At 37.3% G+C, this 23,944-nt stretch overlaps 2 protein-coding genes and 2 pseudogenes across 3 annotated transcripts; all 4 read right to left on the bottom strand.

Annotated features, from left to right (window-relative positions):
- Positions 1-1,738: 1,738 nt before the first annotated feature.
- On the bottom strand, positions 1,739-6,309 carry LOC148871324 (Nuclear transport factor 2 (NTF2) family protein). 2 transcript variants are annotated; one of them, XM_088971851.1, is made up of 8 exons: positions 6,093-6,309; positions 4,790-5,953; positions 4,517-4,622; positions 3,902-3,985; positions 3,195-3,234; positions 2,656-2,724; positions 2,423-2,532; positions 1,739-2,038 (listed from the first exon to the last, which is right to left on the bottom strand). In XM_088971851.1, the coding sequence occupies exons 2-8, from the start codon at positions 5,046-5,048 to the stop codon at positions 1,903-1,905; spliced, it is 804 nt and encodes a 267-aa protein (XP_088827977.1). In that variant the 5' UTR covers positions 5,049-5,953; positions 6,093-6,309; the 3' UTR covers positions 1,739-1,902. The 2 variants fall into 2 exon arrangements, with proteins under 2 accessions (XP_088827977.1, XP_088827978.1); XM_088971852.1 differs by lacking the exon at positions 6,093-6,309 and having other exon boundaries at positions 4,704-4,812.
- Positions 6,310-10,226: 3,917 nt separating this feature from the next.
- On the bottom strand, positions 10,227-11,303 carry LOC148871323 (NDR1/HIN1-like protein 10 pseudogene; annotated as a pseudogene).
- Positions 11,304-14,258: 2,955 nt separating this feature from the next.
- Positions 14,259-14,801, bottom strand: LOC148871322 (secreted RxLR effector protein 161 pseudogene; annotated as a pseudogene).
- Positions 14,802-17,353: 2,552 nt separating this feature from the next.
- On the bottom strand, positions 17,354-19,015 carry LOC148871321 (uncharacterized). Its single transcript, XM_088970024.1, has 2 exons — positions 19,006-19,015; positions 17,354-17,784 (listed from the first exon to the last, which is right to left on the bottom strand). The coding sequence occupies exons 1-2, from the start codon at positions 19,013-19,015 to the stop codon at positions 17,354-17,356; spliced, it is 441 nt and encodes a 146-aa protein (XP_088826150.1).
- Positions 19,016-23,944: the final 4,929 nt, after the last annotated feature.

Below are 23,944 nucleotides of genomic sequence, written 5' to 3'. Positions count from 1 at the left end.
AGTTGTAATGCTACAATGCATTGGTTTCACTCTATAGATAAATGCTATCAACATCAAATATATAGAATCAGATAGTTGAACCGGTGAATTTGGTAATCTAATGGTCAATTTCCCAATAAGTTTTCGGGATCTAAGTTATTTTGACCAATTTATAAATTTAGTTAAGGTGCATAATCTGTAACTATATATATATATATATATTTAGAATGCAATATATTTACATCATATATTAATATTAATCTATTGAATAAATATATTTACACATTAAATAAAGACAACCCACATGTGGATTGTCACTTCATTCAATATTTACATTGAAGAGAACCGACCTATTTTCTGATATATTTACATATATTGAATCACTATCGACCTGTATAAAGAATTCAGGTGGTGAATATACAATCTTTTTATGTTTCATTCAGTAATTTATGAAATCATTATATACTCCATTCATTATCACAAATAATGGATCCAAACACGACAAATTTAGTCATTTAGAGGCACTTCATTATCTAAAAATAACATGATAAATCTTCTTACATGAAATTCTATCATATATTGTCCTAGAACATGAGCAATCTTGTTAATAAAACTTCAAACATGCACTAAAAACTACCACTGACTTTAACATCATTGATAAACCAAACACAAGAAAAACCACTAAAAACTAATTCCCTCCAACTAAATATTCTTCCTCTTTGGGTCTTCATCATCAGTGCATTCATTTCCCACAACACCAATTTGAGTAAGAATATTTTTTAATGTTAGTACCTCCGATTTCAAATCGTCAATGTACATTTCCAGCTTTGAGCACTTATGCATATAGTACTACAACTCTTCATAGTTCACAACATCTATTTTCATGTTGAAGTATTCGACTATTTTTTTCACTGCCTTTCTAGCAGCATCTTGTTCTGTCTCCTTTTTAGAAGTAGATCCCTTTCCACAAAATTTTCAATTGTCCTCCCCAATTGTTATAAGAATAGAAGCCTTGAAATCCTTGCCCACATCTTCATCTAAGAATATGGGATGGGACATGTGCATTGGTGATGACATCGCCATTTCTGGTACATCATCAGGAGATGTTCTCAGTACATGGCGGGAATGTTATATGGGGCACAGATGTGAACTCCCAATCCAAATCTCCACCAATCATGTTAAAATCTACTTATTTTTCATTAGTTTACTTTTCAAAAAATATATTTTCATGTTTAACATGCTTAACAATGTATACATACCATCAGAAGCGGAATCTGTTCCTCACAAATGGGCGCCTCACAGGCACATCCACTGTGCATTGGGAGCATCTCCCGTGAATAATAACCAATAAATGCAGGAAATGTTCCCAATGCATGGTAGGATGTGCATGTGAGGCGCCAGGTGTGAGGAACAGATCCGATCTCATACAATCATGTTCGACCAATGATGCCTTTTGCTACACTATGGACACCATGCAACAGATTCACCATAGATTTGCCTTAAATTTAACTATATTATATCTGTAAATTGCGGCATATTGTTATTTCAAATTAGCTTTGTATATAAATACAATACAATTCATTCAATCCTAGACCCAAGAAGTTAAAAATCATCAACTCGTGTGCGTTCATTACACAAACAGAAATAATTGTACTATTGCACCCCTCCCAAGACCCAGAAAATGCCACAAAACCAGGAATAATATTGGGTATTGGCCCTTAGACAGCTCTTGATAGTCCTTTGATCTGAGAAGTGGGAATGGAGGAAGGACCTATCTTCAAATTAGTGCATTGCATCCATTACAAGTTTACTTTCACTATTATTTTTGAAAGATGAGAAGACAAACTAACGAAAGAAAAGTACAATTACAAACTTAGTGAGAAACATCACTCGTCCATGTCTCATTGACACATGATAAAACAGTTACAGACTTGGATCCTTTCCAAATCCCATCATAACATGAGTTGATAGCATTGATGCCCTGCGGGTCATTTCTAAAACTCGACCAACTAATGGAAGTTTAACAGTGTCTCTGTTCCAAAGTGGTTTCTTGTCCCACCTGTACACATGTCAGAGAGTTTGGTTTTACATTTCTCACAGATGCAGTTCAATACAGAAATAATTAAAACAGAGATTTCAATCTGAGAAGTAAAGACGGATAACAACTGAAATCTGGTTTTGATGAAATCACGAAATCCAAATCTGGTTTTGTGGTTTACATAACTATCCCAACAATAAGGCAGTAAATGAGATTGCATCTTGGGGTTCTCCACTCTTTTCAGCAAAGTCTTGTCCCACTCCCAACTACATGGGTCTGCTGCATCTTAGGGTTCTACTTTAAATAAAAGAATTGCATTCAATCTTGAAGGACATTTTCTTTTCTTTATCCAATTAAGGCTTAATAAACTACTTAAGAAAGAGCATTCTAAGGCAATATACATACCAATCTTCATGGCGGACCACTTTCCCTTCTTCAATACGTAGCTTGATTAGTGAAATCACATCTAAGTCCTTCCCCAAGAACTTGTAATGTTGTTTGTTGTCAATTAGTACCTAAAGGTTCAATACAAAGGTTGGAAGTAATAAATGAAGTGCTGAAGGAAAACAAATGGAAAGAACAGCGTAGACATTAATAATTCCTATGGTATCTGGCTACCTGCTATTGAGAAACCTTACCTCTCCTTTCCCAGGTGCAACTACGTTTTCTTCTATGCTATAATCCACAATTTTTGATTCACTGAAGACCTGAAAGGGAAGATGAGAAAAAAGAGTTTTATTTACCTGTACGAGGAAATCAATGGAACATTATAGTAGTATTAAGGTTTATGGTACAGGTTGATCATAAGAATCCAAATAGCTACAGGAACTACCCATGGCTGCAGATGGGTAAGTACCACAAATGTGAGCAATCAACTCCTACAATCATAGGAAAAGTTCCATTTATTGTCCATCTTATGATCATGGGAGTTTGATTGACAAGACAAGAAGCAAAGCCCTGTCTTTCAAACCAAGACAAGCCCGAAGCAATCATAGGAGTTGGACTGGAAAGGCAGGTAATCACTATAATGCAAACCAAGAAAAATTGTTCCAAATGATTAAGCTAAATAGAGAGGAGGGGGAAGGTATCAGAGTAGGAATCATCACGAAAACAACTTGAAAAGGTATTCTGAACAAAATCAAAGCATAAAGAGGTTATATGGTGAAGTCCACACAACCTTTGAAACGGAATAGAATGCAGATTTGATCTGGTTCACCCTGTGAGCAATGTAAGTTTCAAGTCAAACCCATAGGCAAAACAGCCATCTTAGAGTCAAGGAAGAAATATTCACCTGGAAATGCTACTACATTTGAATATTAATCTATAGATTTCAAAGAGATGACATGTAAAGATGGATTTTGTTGTAGAACATAGTCATAGCCAAAAATGGCCTAGATGCATAAACTATTATATTGGAGGAGCATGACCTATCCTAAAATAGATTATTCTACCTATTAATACCCAAGAAAATCAACAAAGGAGCACGTTTGACCAGATGCCAACGATCATTAGATCAAGTAGGATTGTAGCCTACAGCTCCTGTACAAGGTTCAAAGTATCCATACACCTCTCTGTATCGGCAGAAGTGTATGGGAACTTTAACTGATGCACCTTCTTTTTAGTTTTTTTTTTTTTTTATTTCATTTTTAAGTTTAATTCTATATATTATTTAATAAAAAAGGAGTTCCTGAAAACACCTGTAAACAGGTGTATCTGCACTCAAAGATACGATAGATATGCCCTGTATGGGCCCTTGCTCCTGGGTAATACCCATCAAGTATTTGTTTCTCTGTCCTGATGTACAGACTATTTACATGCAATTTTGCATTCTGTTTCGTAACTCCTGGACCTTATTTTGTGAGAGAAAGAATCGCATGGACATACCCATGGGCACACATAAGTGGGTCCTCGAAAGTTGCATTTGGAGCATAGATTTCAAAGTCCCGGGGTGTTGCAGAAGATCCATATCTAAAAGAGTGAGGATAGAAGTCACAAAAACCATGAACAGAAACAGGGATTAATCTCCATGAGCATTTACAGAAGCCAGACATCAAATAAAAATCCCTTGTATATCAGCACCATGTAATGAATTTACTGTGTCAACCTCCTATATCAGAGCTAATACCATGGAGTTGAGATTTCATGGCTAGTCATGAATTCGTAATAGAAATATACTAGAAATCAAATACAGGCTAAATTCTAAATGAGTCAACAATAGAAACCCTAGAAATGTAGCAGTTGCAACCTTGAATAACCTGCCCATGAAAATACAACTACTTCAAAGTTCAAATTACAGAGACAAACAAGTAATGAGCACACTCGGACGAGTCATAACGAATCAAACTGTTTAAACTTGGTGGGTTCTTGTAGCTAGTACTGGGCTATGTTTTGCCGAGACTGAAGTGGCTTCTGATGAATTTTCTTGAACAACAGAAGCCGTTTCTGAGGCTGTTGGGTCAGGTGAAGAATTCAAGCTCTTGAAGTTGTAGAAAGACTTACAAGTTGAGAATGTGAGGGATTATGTGACCTGAAAGCCGTTTTGAATCTTTAGAGTCGGTTGACTCCTTCTGGTTCTGTTCTCTGAGTTGATCCATCTCCACTTTACCTTCAGAACCAATTTATCGGACATCAAAAAAAAAAACAAAACTTGAGCGAAAAGCTAAATTGAGGGTTTACAAGAAAAAACCTTGATTCTTTCGGTATGAAGAAAGCATTCCTAAAGAAAATGAGCAGAAAGTAAGAAGAAAGACTTAATGGGCATATATCATTTACCTGGTGCGAGTTCAGGCATGGATGAATCAAGCTTGTAGAGAAAGAGACGAGGCACTGAAGACCGAAGCTGAAACTGTAACGTCGAAGGTACCAGAATGATGGTTGAGAGACGGGTTCGTGGCAAAAGCATGACCATTCGACCCCCTGCAACGACCTTCCTCGTGGCCTTCTTGAGTTTTGGCTGAGAGAGACCAAGAGGAACCAACTGGGTAACCGCCGAAAGCGGGTTTAGAACTTGAACTATAAATTTTGAGATCATTTGATGCTTAATAAGTCGATTAGAGCAATCAACGGGTCGGGTCTTGTTCAGGGCCACAGGGGGACCGGACAGTTGAACTTGATTTAGCTTTAATTACCAGCATGTTGCCCGACCAAGGAAAGCCAATATATGAACTTCATTGTTTCATGCTCATGCAAGGCTTTGAAAATCGTATCGGACATGGAAACGTTTTGGCCATCGGTTCTCAAGTCAAACGGGCTGAGCATCTAGTCAAATGAACAGCTCGTTCTAAAAAATAGAAAATTAAAATAAAAAAGACCAAAATCTATTATTTGGATTAACAGTTCAACTACCCGGGTCAGTGGGTCGTGATGAAACAGAGCTGATTGATTGAACAATTCTCGGGTCAACCGGTCCGGTCCATTTTTCAAAACTATGGTTTCATGAATCCTTAACATAACAGAAAAGAACAGGAGAGAAGTGAATCAAATCAGGTCCAAAGATATCCTTATCAAACACTTTCAGTCTTTTTTGGCCAGGACCACAGTCGAAGAAAACAAAAATATTGAAGAAAAACACACACGCATACAAATGACACATTATCTACAGTTGGCAAAAATATTTGTGGGATCAAAGGGGATAGTGAGCACATACATAAGTTCTGCAGGTTCTAGCTATATGATGGGCTTTCATGGCCACAGATCTACTAACAAAAATCAGTTTGATATTGACAAAAAAAGAGAGCAGATGTCTGGTATGTTCTTGTAAGGCCTGGGCATTTCCGTTAATGTTTGCTCTGGTTCCTTTTAGAGAAGAGAGGGTTGCTTTAGCATCTGAGAGGAGGGCCGCTGTGGTAATGTTCTGCTGAAGAAGATATCTTAGCCCTCTTGCAATTGCCCACATTTCCGCTACTGTTGAGGAAGCGGCCAGACATGGTTGTCCTTCTGCAAAAAAGGTGATTTATAGTATGAGAAACAAAATAAAATCATGTAAAGGCATCCATAGTGTTTGGATCCCAGGATCCATCAACCAATATGATATCTTCATGCACATCAAGAAGATTAATTACGTTCAGCTCCTGACCCGGGGTTTGCTGTTCAAGGGGCTCAGCATATTGCAACTTGTAGTACTGGTTGGCTCTTCTAATAACAGTCGATGGGTTCGGTTTGTCATTTGTGAAGATTGCTGCATTTCTAATATCCCAGATTGCTCGGATGATAGAAATGATGTATGCCTGATAGTGTTTGCAGTCTTCTTGCCTGACAGTGTCTTTGTTGTAGGTTAACCACCATGTCAGAATGTCTCTTGATTTTGATTGCAAGAAGGCTTCTAGTTTTCTGTGTCTCCGGTCCCTTGCCACAAAAGGCGCAGCTTGTGTCGTTGCTCCTAAGAGCTCCCCAGGTTTTGGTTTTGGTTGACAGTTTCATGGAGGAATTTCCAGATGAACAGTTGGCATCTGTGCGGGGCTTTGTTGGTCCAGATTTTTGACCATTTGATTCCGCCTATTTCCTCCCTTCCGTCATTTTGTAGGACAGAGTAGGCCAATTTAATTGTAAAGGATCCGTTGTTGGAGGCCATCCAAAGGAGATGGTCCTGCGAAGTTGAGCCATTGATGTGAATGCTAAGAATATATTATCTCTGGCTTGAACCAGATTAGTAGTTTTCCAATTAGCAAGGACCCGTGCAATGCACGTGAAAAATCTAAAAGATTTAATAACTTTATTTTTCATTCAATGTTGATTTATAAAAAATAATAATTGTTAATTGAATATGAATAAATATTTTTAATAAATTTATTTTTATTAATAATTTTTAGTAATTTTCATAATTTTTATTCTTTCATTATTTTTAAATGAAATTTTGATTACTTTTAAAATAAATAAAGATAATTATAAAAGCTAATATTTTTATTAATTCTACTAATAATTAACAGCTATATAAGAATGACAACGGAGTGGATTTAGGGCAGGCACCCCACTCCCGCCCCGTCCCCAGTGTCATGCAGGTTTAGGGCAAGGTAACCACTCCTCAATGTCGAGCGAATTCAGGGGCAAGGCACCACATTCCTCATCGAGGATGGAGAACCTCGAATTTCCCTACCCCATCCCCAGTATTGAGCAGGTTCAAGTAGAGGTGCAAATTGGGTTGTGTTGGGTTGGCACGACACGACCCACATGTAGCCCGTACAAAGTGTGAGTCGTATCATGCTGGCCCATGAGGTGTCCCAGGCCATTCCTCCCTCCTCTAGGATAATTTGGGGGGTCGGTTCAGCACAGCCCACGGCTCGAGCCCGCACAAGCCCGTGCCATGCCGTGGGTCGGGCTGGTCCATGGGCCAGGCCATATCGCACACCAAGCCAGTCTCAAGTCAAGGCACCCACTCCCCGTCCACAATTTTTAAAATTGGACCGGATAGGGAACCATTATGGGGTGCCCTACCCTGAATCCACCCCGTTGTCATTCCTATATAATTGTTAATTATTAGTGGAATTAATAAAGATGTTAGCTTTTATAATTATTTTTATTTATTTTAAAAGTAATCAAAATTTTATTTAAAAATAATAAAAGAATAAAAATTATTAAAATTACTACAAATTATTAATAAAACTAAATTTATTAAAAATATTTATTCATATTCAATTAACAATTATTATTATTTATACATCAACATTAAATGAAAAATAAAATTATTAAATATTTCAGATTTTTCCCATGCATCACACGGGTCCCTACTAGTAATTGTTTTATATTTGAACTTTTTAACAAACAATTCGATCAAACTCAACCTGAGTTAGTCGGTTTTTTAGTATTTCAGACCGGCTTTTGTTTAATAAATATATATTAATATTTTATATTTTAAATTTAATTTTTTAATACGGGAAAGTAGGAAAATTCCCCTATTTGTTAGTATAAAATATTTTATATCATATATTTAATTTTTGTAATTTATTTTTTAATAATATCATTGTAATTTATGAAATTTAAAGTTATTTTTTTAAGTTTAAATGTTTTGATCAAACAAGCTAAACCTAAAATAGACCCAAATCAATACAACCCAGGTTGTTGGGTTTTCGCTAATGGTAAATCAGTTTCGAGTGACAAACTGAGGACTTGACCAGATCGATTTGGTTGGCGAAACAGCCTGCAACTAAACTTTACCAATCATTGAACACTCCTAATTCCAACTAAATCTATAGTCTAATCTATAATAAATAACAATAGTTTAATCTCCAATAATTATTTAAAATTTATAGCAAATGTACACAATCATTGAAAATTAGTATATAATGAAAATATAATAGATATATAATAAAAATACAATAATTACAAAAATATAATAAATATTGAAATATATACTAAATTAGTTAATAAATAGTGTAATCTTAAATAATAGTTTAATCTCTAATAAGTATTAATCTATAAATTATAAAAAAACATATAATTATTAAAAATAAATTTATAACAAAAATACAATAAATAAGATAAATTAAATTTCAAAAGTTAAATAATAATTTTTTAATCTCCAATAATTATTGATAATTTGTTATTAAATAACAAAATAAAAATATATTTAAATATAATTCATGAAAGCATATTTATTAAAATCAATAAATAATTACTAAAAATAAAATAAATATTAATTGTAGTAAATATAAATATATAATGAATATACACTATTATTGTAAAATTATTACTAATAATATAATTTTGTTGATAGTTATTTTCTATAATTATTAATTGATATAGGCGAAATTAGTTATTTACAATATTATTTACTTATTTAAATAATATTTTTATTTAAGTTCTTAAAATATTAATTATTTATTGAATTTAATAATCCATAAAATTATAATTGTACTATTATTACATAATTCGTTATTAATTTTGCAAAATATTAAATTATTATTAATATGAATATTATGAATTATATTATAATTATTTTTCTACTTTTAAGATTTTTTTTTAAATTTATTACATAATTTCATTATGTTAACTATTGAAAATTTTGTCATGTTAAATATTTTTTTATTTAAATATTTAAATAGTATGTAAAATATTTAAAAAAATTGTTATTTGAATTTTATTTGTTTTAATGTTATTACGTAATATTAAATATTTTGTTATATTATTTAGCTACTTTTAATGTTTTTTATTAAAATTTTTAGTTATTGAAATATTGAAAATATTGTTTTATTTTTTAATGTTAAATTCTTATTAGTTGAATAACATTTAAATTGAATAATTCGTAAAATTATAATTTTATTGTTTGTACATAATTTCATTGAATTATTAATAATATGAATATTATTAAATCTTTTAATTTTTTGTGTTTTGAACAAATATTTTTAAATTTAGTATATAATTTCATTGTAACATTTAAATAGTTCTGAATTTTTTTTAATTGAAACTTTCTTTAGATAGATAGATATAGATAGAAAAGTGGGGGAGAGGATAAATAGGATTTAGAGATAGTTTAGGAGAGAATCTCACTACTAAATTTGAGATAATTTAAGAGGTAAATAGGAGTTAGAGATAATTTAAGAGATAAATAGGAATTAGAGAAAATTGAGGAGGAAGTGAGGGAAAGTGGCGGCTAAACATTAGAAAAGTTCTATGGTTGTTAGAAATAGTTAGGTATATCTGATTTACTTATTAGTTTAATGGATAATTATGTATAATTAAAAGATATAAAAATTTCAAAAAATAGAAAATTAGGAAGGGGGTTTTCGTGCAAGAAGAGCATATGGCAGGACCAGTTTATAAATATATATAGATGTCCCATACTGCCCTAGGGATAGAAAATTTTCTGTCCCCTCCCGACCACGTCTTTTTATTAACCTCAGTGTGGATTTCAAAAATAATTAAATTCCCTTCACTTGCCTGAATTCTTTCCCCTTTAACCCACCCCAAATCTCTCCGCTTGCCTGAATTCTCAGATATATCAGTATGGGAAACCGATGACATCAAGGTGTAAAAATACCTACATTACCAATAGTAGAAACTAGAAACCCTTGTAGTCAAACAAAGCACCCCAACCACTCCATCTCAACAAACCCAACTTAATTATTAATTAGAGGATTTGTTTTTTTCGCTTCAGTATTAATTAGAGGATTTAGGAGTTGATGAACCAGTCTATACTCAACAAAACCATTGACTTCAAATTAATGCAAAGACTTTTCATGTGGAGTGAGGAGCAAGGAGGCTACACAACCATAACTTCTACTATAAAAATCAAGACCCCCATCATATTATCATTTATTTATTCACATACAGTAGTTTATATGGTATCACAAAATCAATCACCAAAAATGTAACCAATATCAACCTATGTGCTACCAAGGAAAGAACATGGCAGCCGATATATGTGACCAACGAAAACAAAAGAAAAAAAAGAAATCAACAAATGATCAGAAATGAAATAGATGGATCGTACACACTACACAGGCGGGAAAAAACAAAGATCCCTGAACTCTGACGATCAGTAATCTATATCGCATCTCGTGGTCTCAAACCCAGCGGCCGAGCTGCGACTAGAAACCAAAGGAACCTTCAGGTCGCACTTGATCTTCGGCTTGAACTTATTAGTCTTGATCGATCTAATCTTGAACCTGACCCGAAGATAGAGCTTGACATCAATACTGAAAGATCCAGCAGCCTTGTCGCTATTGAATTGAGCAAGTTCGGAGCTTCCGAGAACCAGTGGCGATGGGCCTCCGAAGACGGGATTGAGGAAGGAAGTGGTCTTGTGGCGTTGGTAGAAAGGTTCCAGAGTGTCCGTGCCGAACTGCACGCCGTCGTAGTAGGCCCTAGCTTCGATGCTGTCGTAGTAGATAGCGATATGCTTGTTTGGGTTCCTGATGGTCATGTTGAGTGCAAGGTTGTAGCTAAGAGTGTTGCCGGCGAGACTGAAGTTGGTGAGGGAAGCGTTAACGACATGGAATTTGACCTTGTTGGGGCGAAAGACGAGCCAGAAGACGAGGGCGAGGATGGCGATGATGACCAGGATGGTGACTATGAGCTTGAACAAGAGGTTGAGTAGGCAGCAGCCGCAACCGCAGCCACTGCCGCGGCCCGGCCTGTGGTACGATCGTGGGGGAGGGATGGGAGGGCCGTAGTAGGCGCCGTTCAAGTGGGGTTGTTTAGCATCAGCCATGGAGAGCAGGGAGTGATGAGGTGACTCAGACAGAGAAACAAATGCTTCTGGTTGTTCTGGGTGTTTGATTTATAACAGAAGAAGAAGAAGAAGAAGAAGAAGAAGAGTAGGGATATACTTGGTGAATTAACTAAACTATAAAAGTAATTTAAGAAATTTGTCTTTTTTATAATTGAGCGGAGACGCAGTCGGGCCGCTTGGTGATTAGGATGTAGAAAAACACGCTTGCTTGAACTGAAAGAAGCCGCCAAGAAGGTATGATGGCGTGGGCAACTTTTAAAGTGGTTCTGTTTATGTGATTTCTCTGAAGGGGTGGCACCGTGGCAGGTTTAAATAAGACAAAAAAAAAGAGTGGGCTAGGCACGTGCCAATTCACGTGGGTGATAAAACGATGGGTTGCTGGGTTTTCACTTTTCATCATCAATCTGCCTACCCTCCTCAGGAGTCAGGCCTAAATGAAATGAAACACTGAAATTTGATTCATCCCAACCCAATCCACAGACATCGCTACTCCTACGCATATCTATTCTGACTTACTGACGTCACAGTCAATAAATCAAAGGGTTGATTGGCTCTCTATAACATTTTATGGGTCCTCAAGTCCAAGAACACCTTACAATTACAAACAATGGCACCAGTGTTTTGGGCAGCTTACAAATGTATAAAACAGTTTTACTCTAATGTTATGTTTGGTTTGAAGGAAAAGATAAGAAAAAGGAAGAGACGTAACATAGGAAAATCTTTATACCTATATTTCTCCTTTCTTTTTTACTTTTTTCCTTCAAACCAAACACAGCCTAAGTTTTAACTGGAGAGAAGCAACAGGGTAATGTGTTTATGTCCAGAGTACTATGTCTTGCATCCATGAAAATCCCTACTTAACGAATAAAGTAACTTTAACCATGATCCCTTAAAACAAGGATGGGTGGCTCTTAGGTCAACCGATTCAGATGTTGCATGTTGGGCTGGGCCGACACTTGTTGGTGGGCTGAAAACACGTATGGTTATGTCACGCATGCCGCATGGTGACAAATTATCACAGTTTTGGTTAGATGGAAAGCAAGCGAATGTTTTAAAGAAAGAAATATTTATTACAAAGAAAACAATTGCTTTCGTTATAAAGAAGAAATTCATATCGAATTTATCAACTTCTTTCTTTCCTGGGTTTTAACTTTTTTCAGAATTTTTTCAATTTTAAAATTGAATAACTTAAAATCATTTTTAAGACTTTTAATTCTCTTCATTAATTTATCGTTAATTCTTTTAATTATGTGAAATTTTCCGATCTATAGCCCGTATTTTAGTTCGAGCAACAATATGGTACCGGGAATTTAAAATACAATGGTTGTATCTCAACTTTAAAATTCTAAGTGACATGTAAAAAGATATAAATACCCTTCAAATATCATCTAATTTTCTTTATCAACCATCCTCTAAAATCAAAATCAGCCTCAAAATTTTCATTCTTTTCTTCTGAGAGATAATCAACGAAATAATAAACTGAACAAGAGAGTACTTTTAGATTCTTTCTGGTACTGGTTATCAATCTTTATAGCTCCGTAGCTCTACCCAATGCTCACAGGTATTGGAATACTCCTTTTACCTTTCTCTATTCTTTTCCTTCTGCAGTGTCGAGAGAGAGAGAGAGAGAGGAACAAGAGCCTTCCTGTTTCTTTATATTTCGTTTTTACATTCTTACTTCTTGGAGAGGAGAGAGAATGCATATGCAAGGAAAACCACATGTTTCCTCCTCCCACTATCAATAGAACTTTGGAACCAAACAGAGGTTTCTACGGAAACCCAATCGAAAAATAAGGCGAGTCTCATTACAAGGAGCAAAAACCTAAAAAAGGCAAATGGGTTTCTAAAAAACAAATCCAATCAAGTAATAAGGTCCCAAAAAAAACAAATCAAACTAAAAGGGGAAAAAAGTTAGCACGAGTCACCACCAAATAAGAAAGACAAATCCAGCAACAAAAGGAATTGCTAGGAAGGGAGAGAAATAGATGACCTCTCTTCCGGAATGATGAGACGGTGCAGCAGATGACAAAGAAGGTTTGGAAGAGGCGTCATCGTCAACAGCATCGGCAACTAGTATGAGAAGATCTCGATCTCTATCTCTACTCGCCATTGCAATAGATGATTTTGATAGTAGATACAGTAAACTCAAGACATGTTTCTAAACATGCAAAACAAAAATTTGACTTACCTCCAGCCATTGTCTTTATTGCTTGGCAAGATAATTTTATCTCAAAGCTGAACCCACGTCCGGCCACCTTGATGCCCCAACTCAGCAAGATAACTTTTCTCTCACTTTTTTTCTTAATTTTAGATGGTGTGTGAGTAAAAGATAGTAGTGAGAGGACCAAAACAATGGGCTTATATAACTTGTCTACCATCAAAATGGCTTCTCTTTTCCCATTATTGCCATTATTTGCACCACGTTCGTTTATCATCCAAACATTACATTTGCACCATGCTTTTAACATAATAACGTTACATGTTGTACGCTCATAAAAAATGTTTCATTAACAGGTGCGAACGTGCAACATGTAACGTAAAGACGTTACATTCTCCCACTTGGTGCAAATGTTAATTGATAACCTTCTTGAGAAAACAAAATACACGAATCATAGTGATAGGTCCTCTAAATGCGAGTAATATCAACTATGTATTACAATACATTTTACTTTCCAAGCTCCCCATGTGGTAACAACACTTAACGAATAAACCTTATGTTTATTCTAGGTCTAGAATAAAGTACATTTTCTCAAATAAATTAAAGTGCACACAAATATGAGAAAACATCTGAATATGTATATATAAGGGTTTCACCAATAATCTGAATGTATATATACAATTACAAAGTATAAACAAGTCTCATTCTTTCTACATGATCCTTGAATTTCAATGGTGGCATTCCCTTAGTCAAAGGATCAGCAATCATCAACTCAATGTTGATATGCTCAATGACCACTTTCTTTTCTTTAACATGTTCTCTAATGGCTAAGTACTTAATGTCAATATGTTTGCTTCAACTCCCACTCTTATTATTCTTAGCCAAAAACACAGCAGTTGAGTTGTCGCAGAAAATCCTTAAAGGCCTAAAATTGAATCCACTACTTTAAGCCCATAAATGAAACTCTTAAGCCATACGCCATGTGAAGTTGCATCAAAATAGGAGACGAACTCAGCTTCCATTGTAGAAGTGGCAGTCAAAGTTTGCTTAACACTTCCCCATGAGACAGCTCCACCGGCCATAATAAAAACATGCACAGACGTTGATTTATGAGAATCAACATAACCGGCAAAGTTTGCATCAGAATAGCCAACCACATCCAAGTTGTCCGTCTGTCTATACATAAGCATGTAGTTTTTAGTTCCTTGGAGATACCTCATGACTTTCTTTGCAGCTCTCCAGTGGTCCATACCCGGATTACTTTGATATCGTCCTAGCATCCCAACCGCATATGTAATGTCATGTCTTGTACAGACTTGAGCATACATAAGGCTCCCAACTATAGAAGCATATGGAATATTTTTCATGGATTCTCTCTCAAAGTCATTCTTTGGGCATTGATTCAAGCTCCACTTATCGCCCTTCACAATGGGAGCAACACTTGGTGTACAATCCTTCATCCGAAATTTCTCCAAAACCTTGTTGATATAGGTTTCCTATCATAGACCTACAACACCACGAGATCTATCTCTATGGATCTTGATGCTGATGACATAAGATGCCCCACCCAAATCTTTCATATCAAAGTTTTTATAGAGGAATTGTTTCACCTCATGCAGCATACCCTTGTCATTAGTTGTAAGTAAAATATCATCCACATATAAAACAAGAAAACAAATTTTACTCCCACTGAACTTCTGGTATATACATTGATCCATGGGGTTTTCAACAAAACCGAATGAAGAAATTACTTCATGGAATTTGAAATACCACTGATGGAAAGCTTGTTTTAAACCGTATATAGATTTCTTAAGCTTACAAACCAAATGCTCACCATCACTAGAAGAGAAACCTTCAGGTTGTTTCATGTAAACCTCTTCTTCTAGATCACCGTTAAAAAATGTTTTTTTCACATCCATTTGATGCAAATCAATGTCGAAATGTGCAACTAATGCCAAAATAATACGAAGAGAATCCTTCTTATATACAGGAGAAAAGGTTTCTGTGTAATCGATTCTTTCTTTCTGAGTGAACCCCTTAGCAACGAATCTCGCTTCGTATCTCTCAATGTTGCCTGATGAATCTTTTTTGGTCTTAAAAACCCATTTACATCCAATGGCCTTCACTCCATTAGGCAACTCTACAAGATTCCAGACTCTATTGCTCTTCATGGAATTCATTTCCTCCTTCATAGCATCATCCCACGAATCAAACTCTTTGCAATTCATGGCTTGTGAAAATGTTTCAGGATTATTTTTTACTCCAATGTCATAATCATGTAGATACACCATATAATCACTAGGAATTGCTGATTTTCTTTCACGAGTAGATCGTCTTAATGTTATACCATCTTCTCCCTAAGAAGTTTGTGGTTCAACTATTTGTTCAGGAACTTGAGGTAATTCCTGAACTGGTTGATCCATTGGAAGATTCTCAGCAACTTGTGAAACTTCGGCGATTGGTTGTTCAACATTTATTTGAACTTGAGGAATGATATGAACTATTACCAATCTATCTGAAAACATGGAAGGTTGAGTTTCTGTATGATCATGATCAGGAATTAAGTCACTGAATCGATCCCTCCCACTGATCAGTTATTAAGCATACTCCTCACCATGTCTCTGAATGTTCGGTTCCTTCTTTCTGCAACACCATTCTGGTCCGGAGATCTAGGCATAGTGTGTTGGGCAACAATCTCATGTTCTTGAAAAAACTTGGCAAAAGGACCAGGTGCTTGTCCACTCTCAGTGTACTTACCATAATATTCACCACATCTATAAGATCTCACTATTCGTATTTTCTTTCCGGATTGGTTCTCTATTTTAGCCTTAAAGACTTTGAAGGCATCTATTGCTTCATGCTTGTTATGAAGCAAATACACATACATGTATTGTGAGTAATCGTCGATAAAGGTGATGAAATATTTTTGACTGAGCATATCCATGTCCGGACAACATATGTTAGTATGTATGATTTCTAATACGTTTGAACTCCTTTTGGCACTCTTCTTAGACTTGTTTGTCTACTTACCCTTGATGCAGTCTACACAAGTCTCAAATCAGCATAATCAAGAGTACTAAGTACTCCGCCATTTACTAATCTCTTAATTCTATCTATAGAAATGTGACCTAATCTCCGGTGCCATAACATAGAAGAGACCTCATTAATATTACACCTCTTAGTGCCAGTATGAACATGCATTGAACTATTAGTAGCATCATTTTGTATGTAAATACGATAAAGACTATCAGATAAAATACCATTTCCAACACAACTTGATTTATAAAATAAACTAAATGAGTTGTCTTTAAAAGTAAAGAAAAAACCAAACGACACAAGTCTCAAAATAGAAATCAAGTTTCGCGAGAAACTTGGTACATAAAAGGTCCTTTCCAAAACTAAAACAAAACCACTACTTAGAGTTATGGTGCATGTTCCTATAGCCTCCACATGTGAGCCCATCTTGTTGCCTGATAAGATGCTCAGCTCACTTCCCACTAGCTTCCTTAGGTTTTACATACACTGCAAAGAGTTTGCAATATAGATTGTAGAACTAGAATCAATCCACCAGGTGTTAATATTAACATTAACCATATTAGATTCATAACAAACAAATGAAGATAGATTACCTTTCTTCTCAAGCCACTTCTTGAACTTGGCATAGTCTTTCTTTACGTGCCCCTTCCTTTTTGTAGAAGAAACACTTATTCTCCTTCTTAATATTAGCTTGGGGCAGTATTTTACCTTTCCCCTTCTGATTAGTCCTAGAAGTGGTGACCTGAGATTTGTCAGCTTTGTTATTCCCATCGATCGTGGCCAGCATTGCACTTTCACCCAATTCAATCACAAGCCTCTCCTCTTCTTGAACACACATGGTCATTAATTCATTAATGGACCATTTATGCTTATGTGTGTTATAAGAGATCTTAAAAGGCTCGTACTGTTGTGGAAGGGTGTTCAAAATGAAGTGCACCAGGAAGGACTCTAATAAATCTACCTCAGATTTTTTCAGTTAAGCCACTATGTCCCTCATTTGCATAATGTGCTCACACACACCCTTAACAGTTGTGAGACGGAGAGAAGAGAATTTCATGATTAGGGTGATTGCCAAGGCCTTTTCTGAAGTGACGAATTGATCGTCGATGGCTTTCAGCAAATCATGGACTTTGTCATACTGTTCGACAGAACCACGAATACCAGCAGTAATTTTTGTCTTGATGAACACTACGCTAAGCCGATTGGATCTCTCCCATCGCTCATATCGCGCAATTTCAGCAGGAGTACTTTTTTCAGTTATAGCTGGCGGTTCATCTTTCCTTATAGCATAATCCATGTCCATCCACCCTAAATGAAAGAGGATTCTTTCCTTCCATATCTTATAGTTGTCACCCCGAAGTTTAGGAATGTCAAGACACATATCAGAGTAAGTAGTAGGTTGAAATACTATAAAAGGTTCAAATGCTTATGTCAAAATTTGAGGCTTTCAAAACTTAGCTGCATGTGTTACCAATGTAAAACATGCACAAAATTAAATTTAATGACATAAAAATTGCCTGTGGGCTAAATTTTTATTCAAATAGATCAATATGTCTTTACAATAGAAATGTCAAATTATTTACTTTTCGAGTACTTTATGAAATAATTTGATTTTCTATTATCAATGATAAAACTACCAAACTATATTCCAGCTCATAATCGTTGTGGGTAAATTATGAAAATAATCTGGTATTTTATCCTAATTAATTATATAGATATAACAAAATTTCCTATGGGATAAATTTTATTATATCAAGTATAATTAATCACAATTTATGCGATATTAACTTAATATATAATTTTTTATTAATTAAAGATGCTGTGGCTACTCTCCAGTTAATCAAAAATTATATTGATTACTAGACAATTTTTCTTATAGTGTTCCAGACTCTACTTAATGCCTAAGAACTATTATTTCTTATGTGATAAGCATTTACCAAGAATAATTGCATAATTCCTATATAAACTTAATTTGAGCAATATAATAAAAATACCCAAAAAAAAATTGCTCATGTGTTGAAATAACTTAAACTAAAATTGCATGCATAAAATAAAATTATACATACATATTCAAAAATTTGGGCGCATATATAAAATTAAACATTAAAGGTGTTATTTTTAGGTAACTACCAACATATTGTAGCCTAAAACTAAAATTATTTATGCACTAAAAATAGCATGCATAATGAAAAATTAAAATTATACATGCACAGAATATAGTTGTTAGCATATAAACAAGGTGCATACTACAAATGTTTTTTTTTAATGCCCAAAGCAAGCAACGTGTCTTTAGTTTAGCTCATCAGGGAGTAAAAAATGATCAGCACCTAAAATATGGACCCACATCATTTGGTGTCGTCTCGTACCTTTAGTCGGGTCATTTTTTGACCCATTCTCTATGAAATCAATTATAAAATTCATAGAAATCCCAATATATTTTGCACCAGAAATTCAAAATCAAAGAACCCATATTCAAAATATATAGGCACCGAAACTGTAATAATTTTATGTGTGAACCAATCTAACATGACAAGGTAGAGGCAAAAGTAAGGCTCTGATACCAAATGATAGTAGATACGATAAACCCAAGACATGTTTCTAAACATGCAAAACAAAAATTTGACTTACCTCCAGCCATTGTCTTTGTTGCTTGGCAAGATAATTTTTGTCTCAAAGCTGAACCCAGTACAACCACCTTGATGCCCCAACTCAGCAAGATAACTTTTCTCTCACTTTTTCTCTCAATTTTAGATGGTGTGTGAGCAAAAGATAGTAGTGAGAGGACCAAAACAATGGGCTTATATAACTTGTCTACCATCAAAACGGCTTCTCTTTTCCCATTATTGTCATTATTTGCACCATGTTTGTTTATCATTCAAGCGTTACATTCGCACCACGCTTTTAACATAATAACGTTACATGTACGTTCGTAAAAAAATGTTTCATTAACTGGTGCGAACGTGTAACATGTAACGTAAAGATGTTACAGATTTATTATCGCCCATCACCAGCAAACAGCTCCAATGGCTCCTCTCTAGGGGGAAATCCAAAGAAACTTGAGGCTCGTTACTTTTTCCTCCCTTTCTTTCCTCTTGTATTTTATACAACTTTTACAAAAAGAAAATAGGAATATGTGTGAAGACTTGAGTTAAGATTGCTTATTTAGTTGTATTATATGCATCATGCACACGAAGAGCTTACATTTTTGAGTTCATATTTGTTTTCTCCCCTTCATACTTCATCTTTAGAAGTTTTATTGTACTCGACACAATTCTAATTAGAATATTAAATAAAAGAAAACAAGAATGATAGGTCTATCAGAAAATATCGCAGTTGTGGTGTTTGCGACAAAGAGCTTGGGCTCTATTTCATCTTCTTGGAGAAGAAGATGATGAATAGTGTGTTTTATTTTCAAGGGTAATTTTGATATTTTTGAAAGTTTTAAATCGCACATGAGGTCATGCGATATACATAACTGAAAGTCCATTAACGGTAGGTACTAGATTGTTGCATTTTAAAGTTCAAGTCACTCGAGCCAAAGTATAAGGTACTGATTGGGAATTTTCCCTTTATTATCTCTCCTCATTAATTAGGCCATTAACTCTCTCCTTCAACTGTACCGGTTAAACAAGTCAAACCATGACACACCATCCATCTATATATGTAGGATATAAGGTCTATTTGTTTTTTATTTTTTTATAAATATAAGAGCCAAAAATTGAAATTTGAGGCTAACAATTGAGGTTTTTTTGTATACTGGGGCTACAAAAATCATGTAAAGTTATCCAAAAAAACAAATCATTCCCAATCAAACAGTTGAACTATAGTTAAATCTTTCAAAAGTTTTCAAAAGATTATATATCATAACCTGTAACCTAGTGGCTGGATCAAAAGGGTCAATGGTTCAACCACACAAGTCAAATAGGACAGATTTTAGAAAATCCATAATTATAAATAAGATTAAGTGATGGTTTGAATGGTTCAACTGTCTAAGTCAAAGATAGGTTGATAATATTGAATAAAACATCATAAAAATTATAATCCATTTATATTCCAATTGAAAATAATAAAAATTAATTAACCATAGTGAAAATAATTTAGTAAGCTACTTAAATAAAATAAAATAATTATTAAATATTGTTATTGATAAAATATTTTGATTAGTATAATAAAAATAATTTAATTAACAAAATGAATAAGATAAATTAAAAACTAATATCAATTTAAAATTAATATAGAACTAATACAAAACTATCTAACAATTATTAGTTTTATAATTAATTTTACTAATTCAAAACCAACTTAAGTTCCAGTTAAAAATTTAATATAGTTAATGAAATTTAATAAGTATTAATAAAAAATTATTATTTTTGAAATGTAGTTTAATTAATTTAAAATCAATTTAAAAATATGGAAAATTATAAAAACCTCATTAGATTTGATGAGGGCAGATTTGGCCCTCCAGTGAAATTGTGACACGTGGCACCTCGTGACAACTAGGAAAACACCCAGCCAACAAACTTACGAAGTTGGTGACCCACCCGGGCACCAGTCTGGCTGGCCTGGCGCGACCTGCGCGGCGCGCACGGTCTGCGCGAACTGCACACGGCCTACGCGAGCTGCGTGCGGCGTACGGCCTGCGCGACCTAACCAACCTGGACCAGCCTAGCGCATGATCCGGCCAAGTCGTCCATAGGGCGCCCACCGACAAACCTGGCTAGACACTGACCCACCGACTGACACAGGCGCCAGCTTGACGACCTGGTCTAGACACTGACCCGCCAACTGACACAGGTGCCGACCTGACGACCTGGCCTAGACACTGACCCGCCGACTGACGCAGGTGCCCCTCTGACAACCCGGCCCAGGCGCCGACCTGGCCGCCTGACACAAGTGCCAGCCTGATGACCTCGAGGAGTTCACCACCGTACCTCGATTCTAACAGGATGCGACAAGTCTTACCGTTTGGAGGCTTTTCACCCACCTAACCCGCGAGGACTCCAGTATATAAAGACCTCACCCCCAAAGGGAAGGGGGATGAAAAAAGGGAATTAACCCCTGCTCTCTAGCTCTCTCATATTATCTTCAAAGCTCTCTACAATAAGAGTGCTAACTTAAGCGTCGGAGAGCTCCCACCGGGAAAATACCCCGAGACCTTTGATTTAGTTCTCGCAGGTCCTTCAGCTCCCGCAGCCTACAAAGAGGAGGAAAAGATGGAGTTCTTGCAGGTCTCTCAGCTCCCGCCACCTACAAAGAGGAGGAAAAGATGAAGTTCTCGTAGGTCCCTCAGCTCCCGCAGCCTACAAAGGAAAGAAGACCACCTCATGTTGAGGGTAGTCGGATTGCGCCGCACTAGGAAGCTCCAGCATTCTCTAAGTCATAGGTCGCCTAATAGGCAGTCCGCCACCAGGAAGTTCACCACCAGGCAGTTCACCACCGAGCAACTCGCCACAAGGCAGTTCGCCACCAAGCAGCTCGCCACCAGGCAGTTCGCCACCGAGCAACTCGCCACAGGGCAGTTCGCCACCAGGCAGTTCGCCACCAAGCAGTTCGCCACCAGGCAGTTCACCACCAAGCAATTCACCACTAGGCAGTTCGCCACCAGGCAGTACGCCACCAGGCAGTTCGCCACCAAGCAGTTCGCCACCAGGCAGTTCACCACCAAGCAGTTCGCCACCAGGCAGTTCGCCACTGAGCAGTTCGCCACCAGGTAGTTCGCCCCCAGGCAGTTCTCCACCGAGCAATTCACCAGTAGGCAGTTCACTACCAAGTAGCTCATCACTAAGGCACGCCACCACCAGGTCAAATAACGAGGTACTTAGCCAAAAAAATTTACATCACAAAACATTGGTACGTGGCCGAGAACGGTTATATCAATTGGCACCATCTGTGGGAACACGCTACAAAAAGCTAAGTTCTCATCCTAAAAAAGCTAAGTTTTCATCTTGCCAAAACTAAGTCCTCACTTTTTAGAAATTGAAGCTATCGCTTTATAGTTTACATTTTTTATGAACTCTGAGACTATGCAGGGAGCTAACGGACTAAGTAGCTCTACCGGCCTTACTTTCAATTCAGATAATGCCACATCAGTCCTCTCCGCAAGGTCCCCCCTACAAAGATGAGCTCTTCATGGCTTCCGCGGGAGTTGGCGGCCAACTGACTACATAGGCGCCCTTACTAGTCGAGCCTTCCAAGGCTCCCGTGTGAGCTGGCAACCTAAAGTTAGTAGTGTTGCCCCCGAAGGTCGAGCCCCTAATAGCTTCTTGTAGGAGTAGGTGACCGGCATTACGAAGCTGATGCAGGCCAAGCCTATAGGCCACATTACAACTTAAGACCCGGTCGCCTCTCCGGCACGGGCAAAGTTATAAAAGAGTAGACCACCGGTCACTCCCAAAGCCTACGGGCCACATTACTACTAAAGACCCGATCGCCTCTCCGGCATGGGCAAAAGTCAAAGAAGAGTAGACTACGAGTCACTCCCAAAGCCTACGGGCCACACTAGTAATTGGATCAACACTTACTAGCTCATCGACTTACCGGCCAAAAGAAATCTACTCCCTTTGCTGAGTTACTATCAGCTCGGGAGTGGGGGGCTATTGATGAGGGCAGAATTGGCCCTCCAGTGAAATTGTGACACGTGGCACCTCGTGACAACTAGGAAAACACCCAGCCAACAAACTTACGAATTTAGTGACCCACCCGGGCACCAGTCTGGCCGGCCTGGCATGACCTGCGCGCGGCCTGGCGTGACCTGCGCGCGGCACACGCGACCTGCGTGGCGCGCGCGCAGCCTGCGCAAACTGCGCGCGCGGCACGTGCGTGGCCTACGCGAACTACGCACGGCCTGCGCGAGCTGCGTGCTGCGTGCGGCATGCGGCCTGCGTGACCTGGCCGACTGAACCAGCCTAGCGTATGATCTGGCCAAGCTGCCCATAAGGCGCCCACCGACAAACCTGGCTAGACACTGACCCGCCGACTGACACAGGCGCCAGCATGACGACCTGGTCTAGACACTGACCCGCCGACTGACACAGGCGCCGACTTGATGACCTGGCCTAGACACTGACCCGCCGACTGACACAGGCGCCGACTTGACGACCTGACCTAGACACTGACCCGCCGACTGACGCAGGCGCCCCTTTGACAACCCGGCCCAGGCATTGACCTGGCCGCCTGACACAAGCGCCAGCCTGACGACCTCGAGGAGTTCACCACCGTACCCCGGTTCTGATAGGATGCGACGAGTCTTACCGTTTGGAGGCTTTTCACCCACCTAACCCGTGAGGACTTCGGTATATAAAGACCTCACCCCCCAAAGGAGAGGGGGATGAAAAAAGGGAAGTAACCCCTGCTCTCTAGCTCTCTCATATTATCTTCAAAGCTCTCTATAATAAGAGTGCTAACTTAAGTGTCGGAGAGCCCCCACCGGGAAAATACCCCCGGGACCTCTGATTCAGTTCTCGCAGGTCCTTCAGCTCCCGCCGCTTACAAAGAGGAGGAAAAGATGGAGTTTTCGCAGGTCTCTCAGCTCCCGCCACCTACAAAGAGGAGGAAAAGATGAAGTTCT

This window comes from Nelumbo lutea, chromosome 2 (assembly GCF_056320005.1).
Source record: "Nelumbo lutea isolate HS-2025 chromosome 2, American lotus-T2T, whole genome shotgun sequence".
NCBI lineage: Eukaryota > Viridiplantae > Streptophyta > Magnoliopsida > Proteales > Nelumbonaceae > Nelumbo > Nelumbo lutea.
The sequence above is the reverse complement of the archived record's forward strand: the minus strand, read 5'-3'. Positions and strand labels throughout refer to the sequence as shown.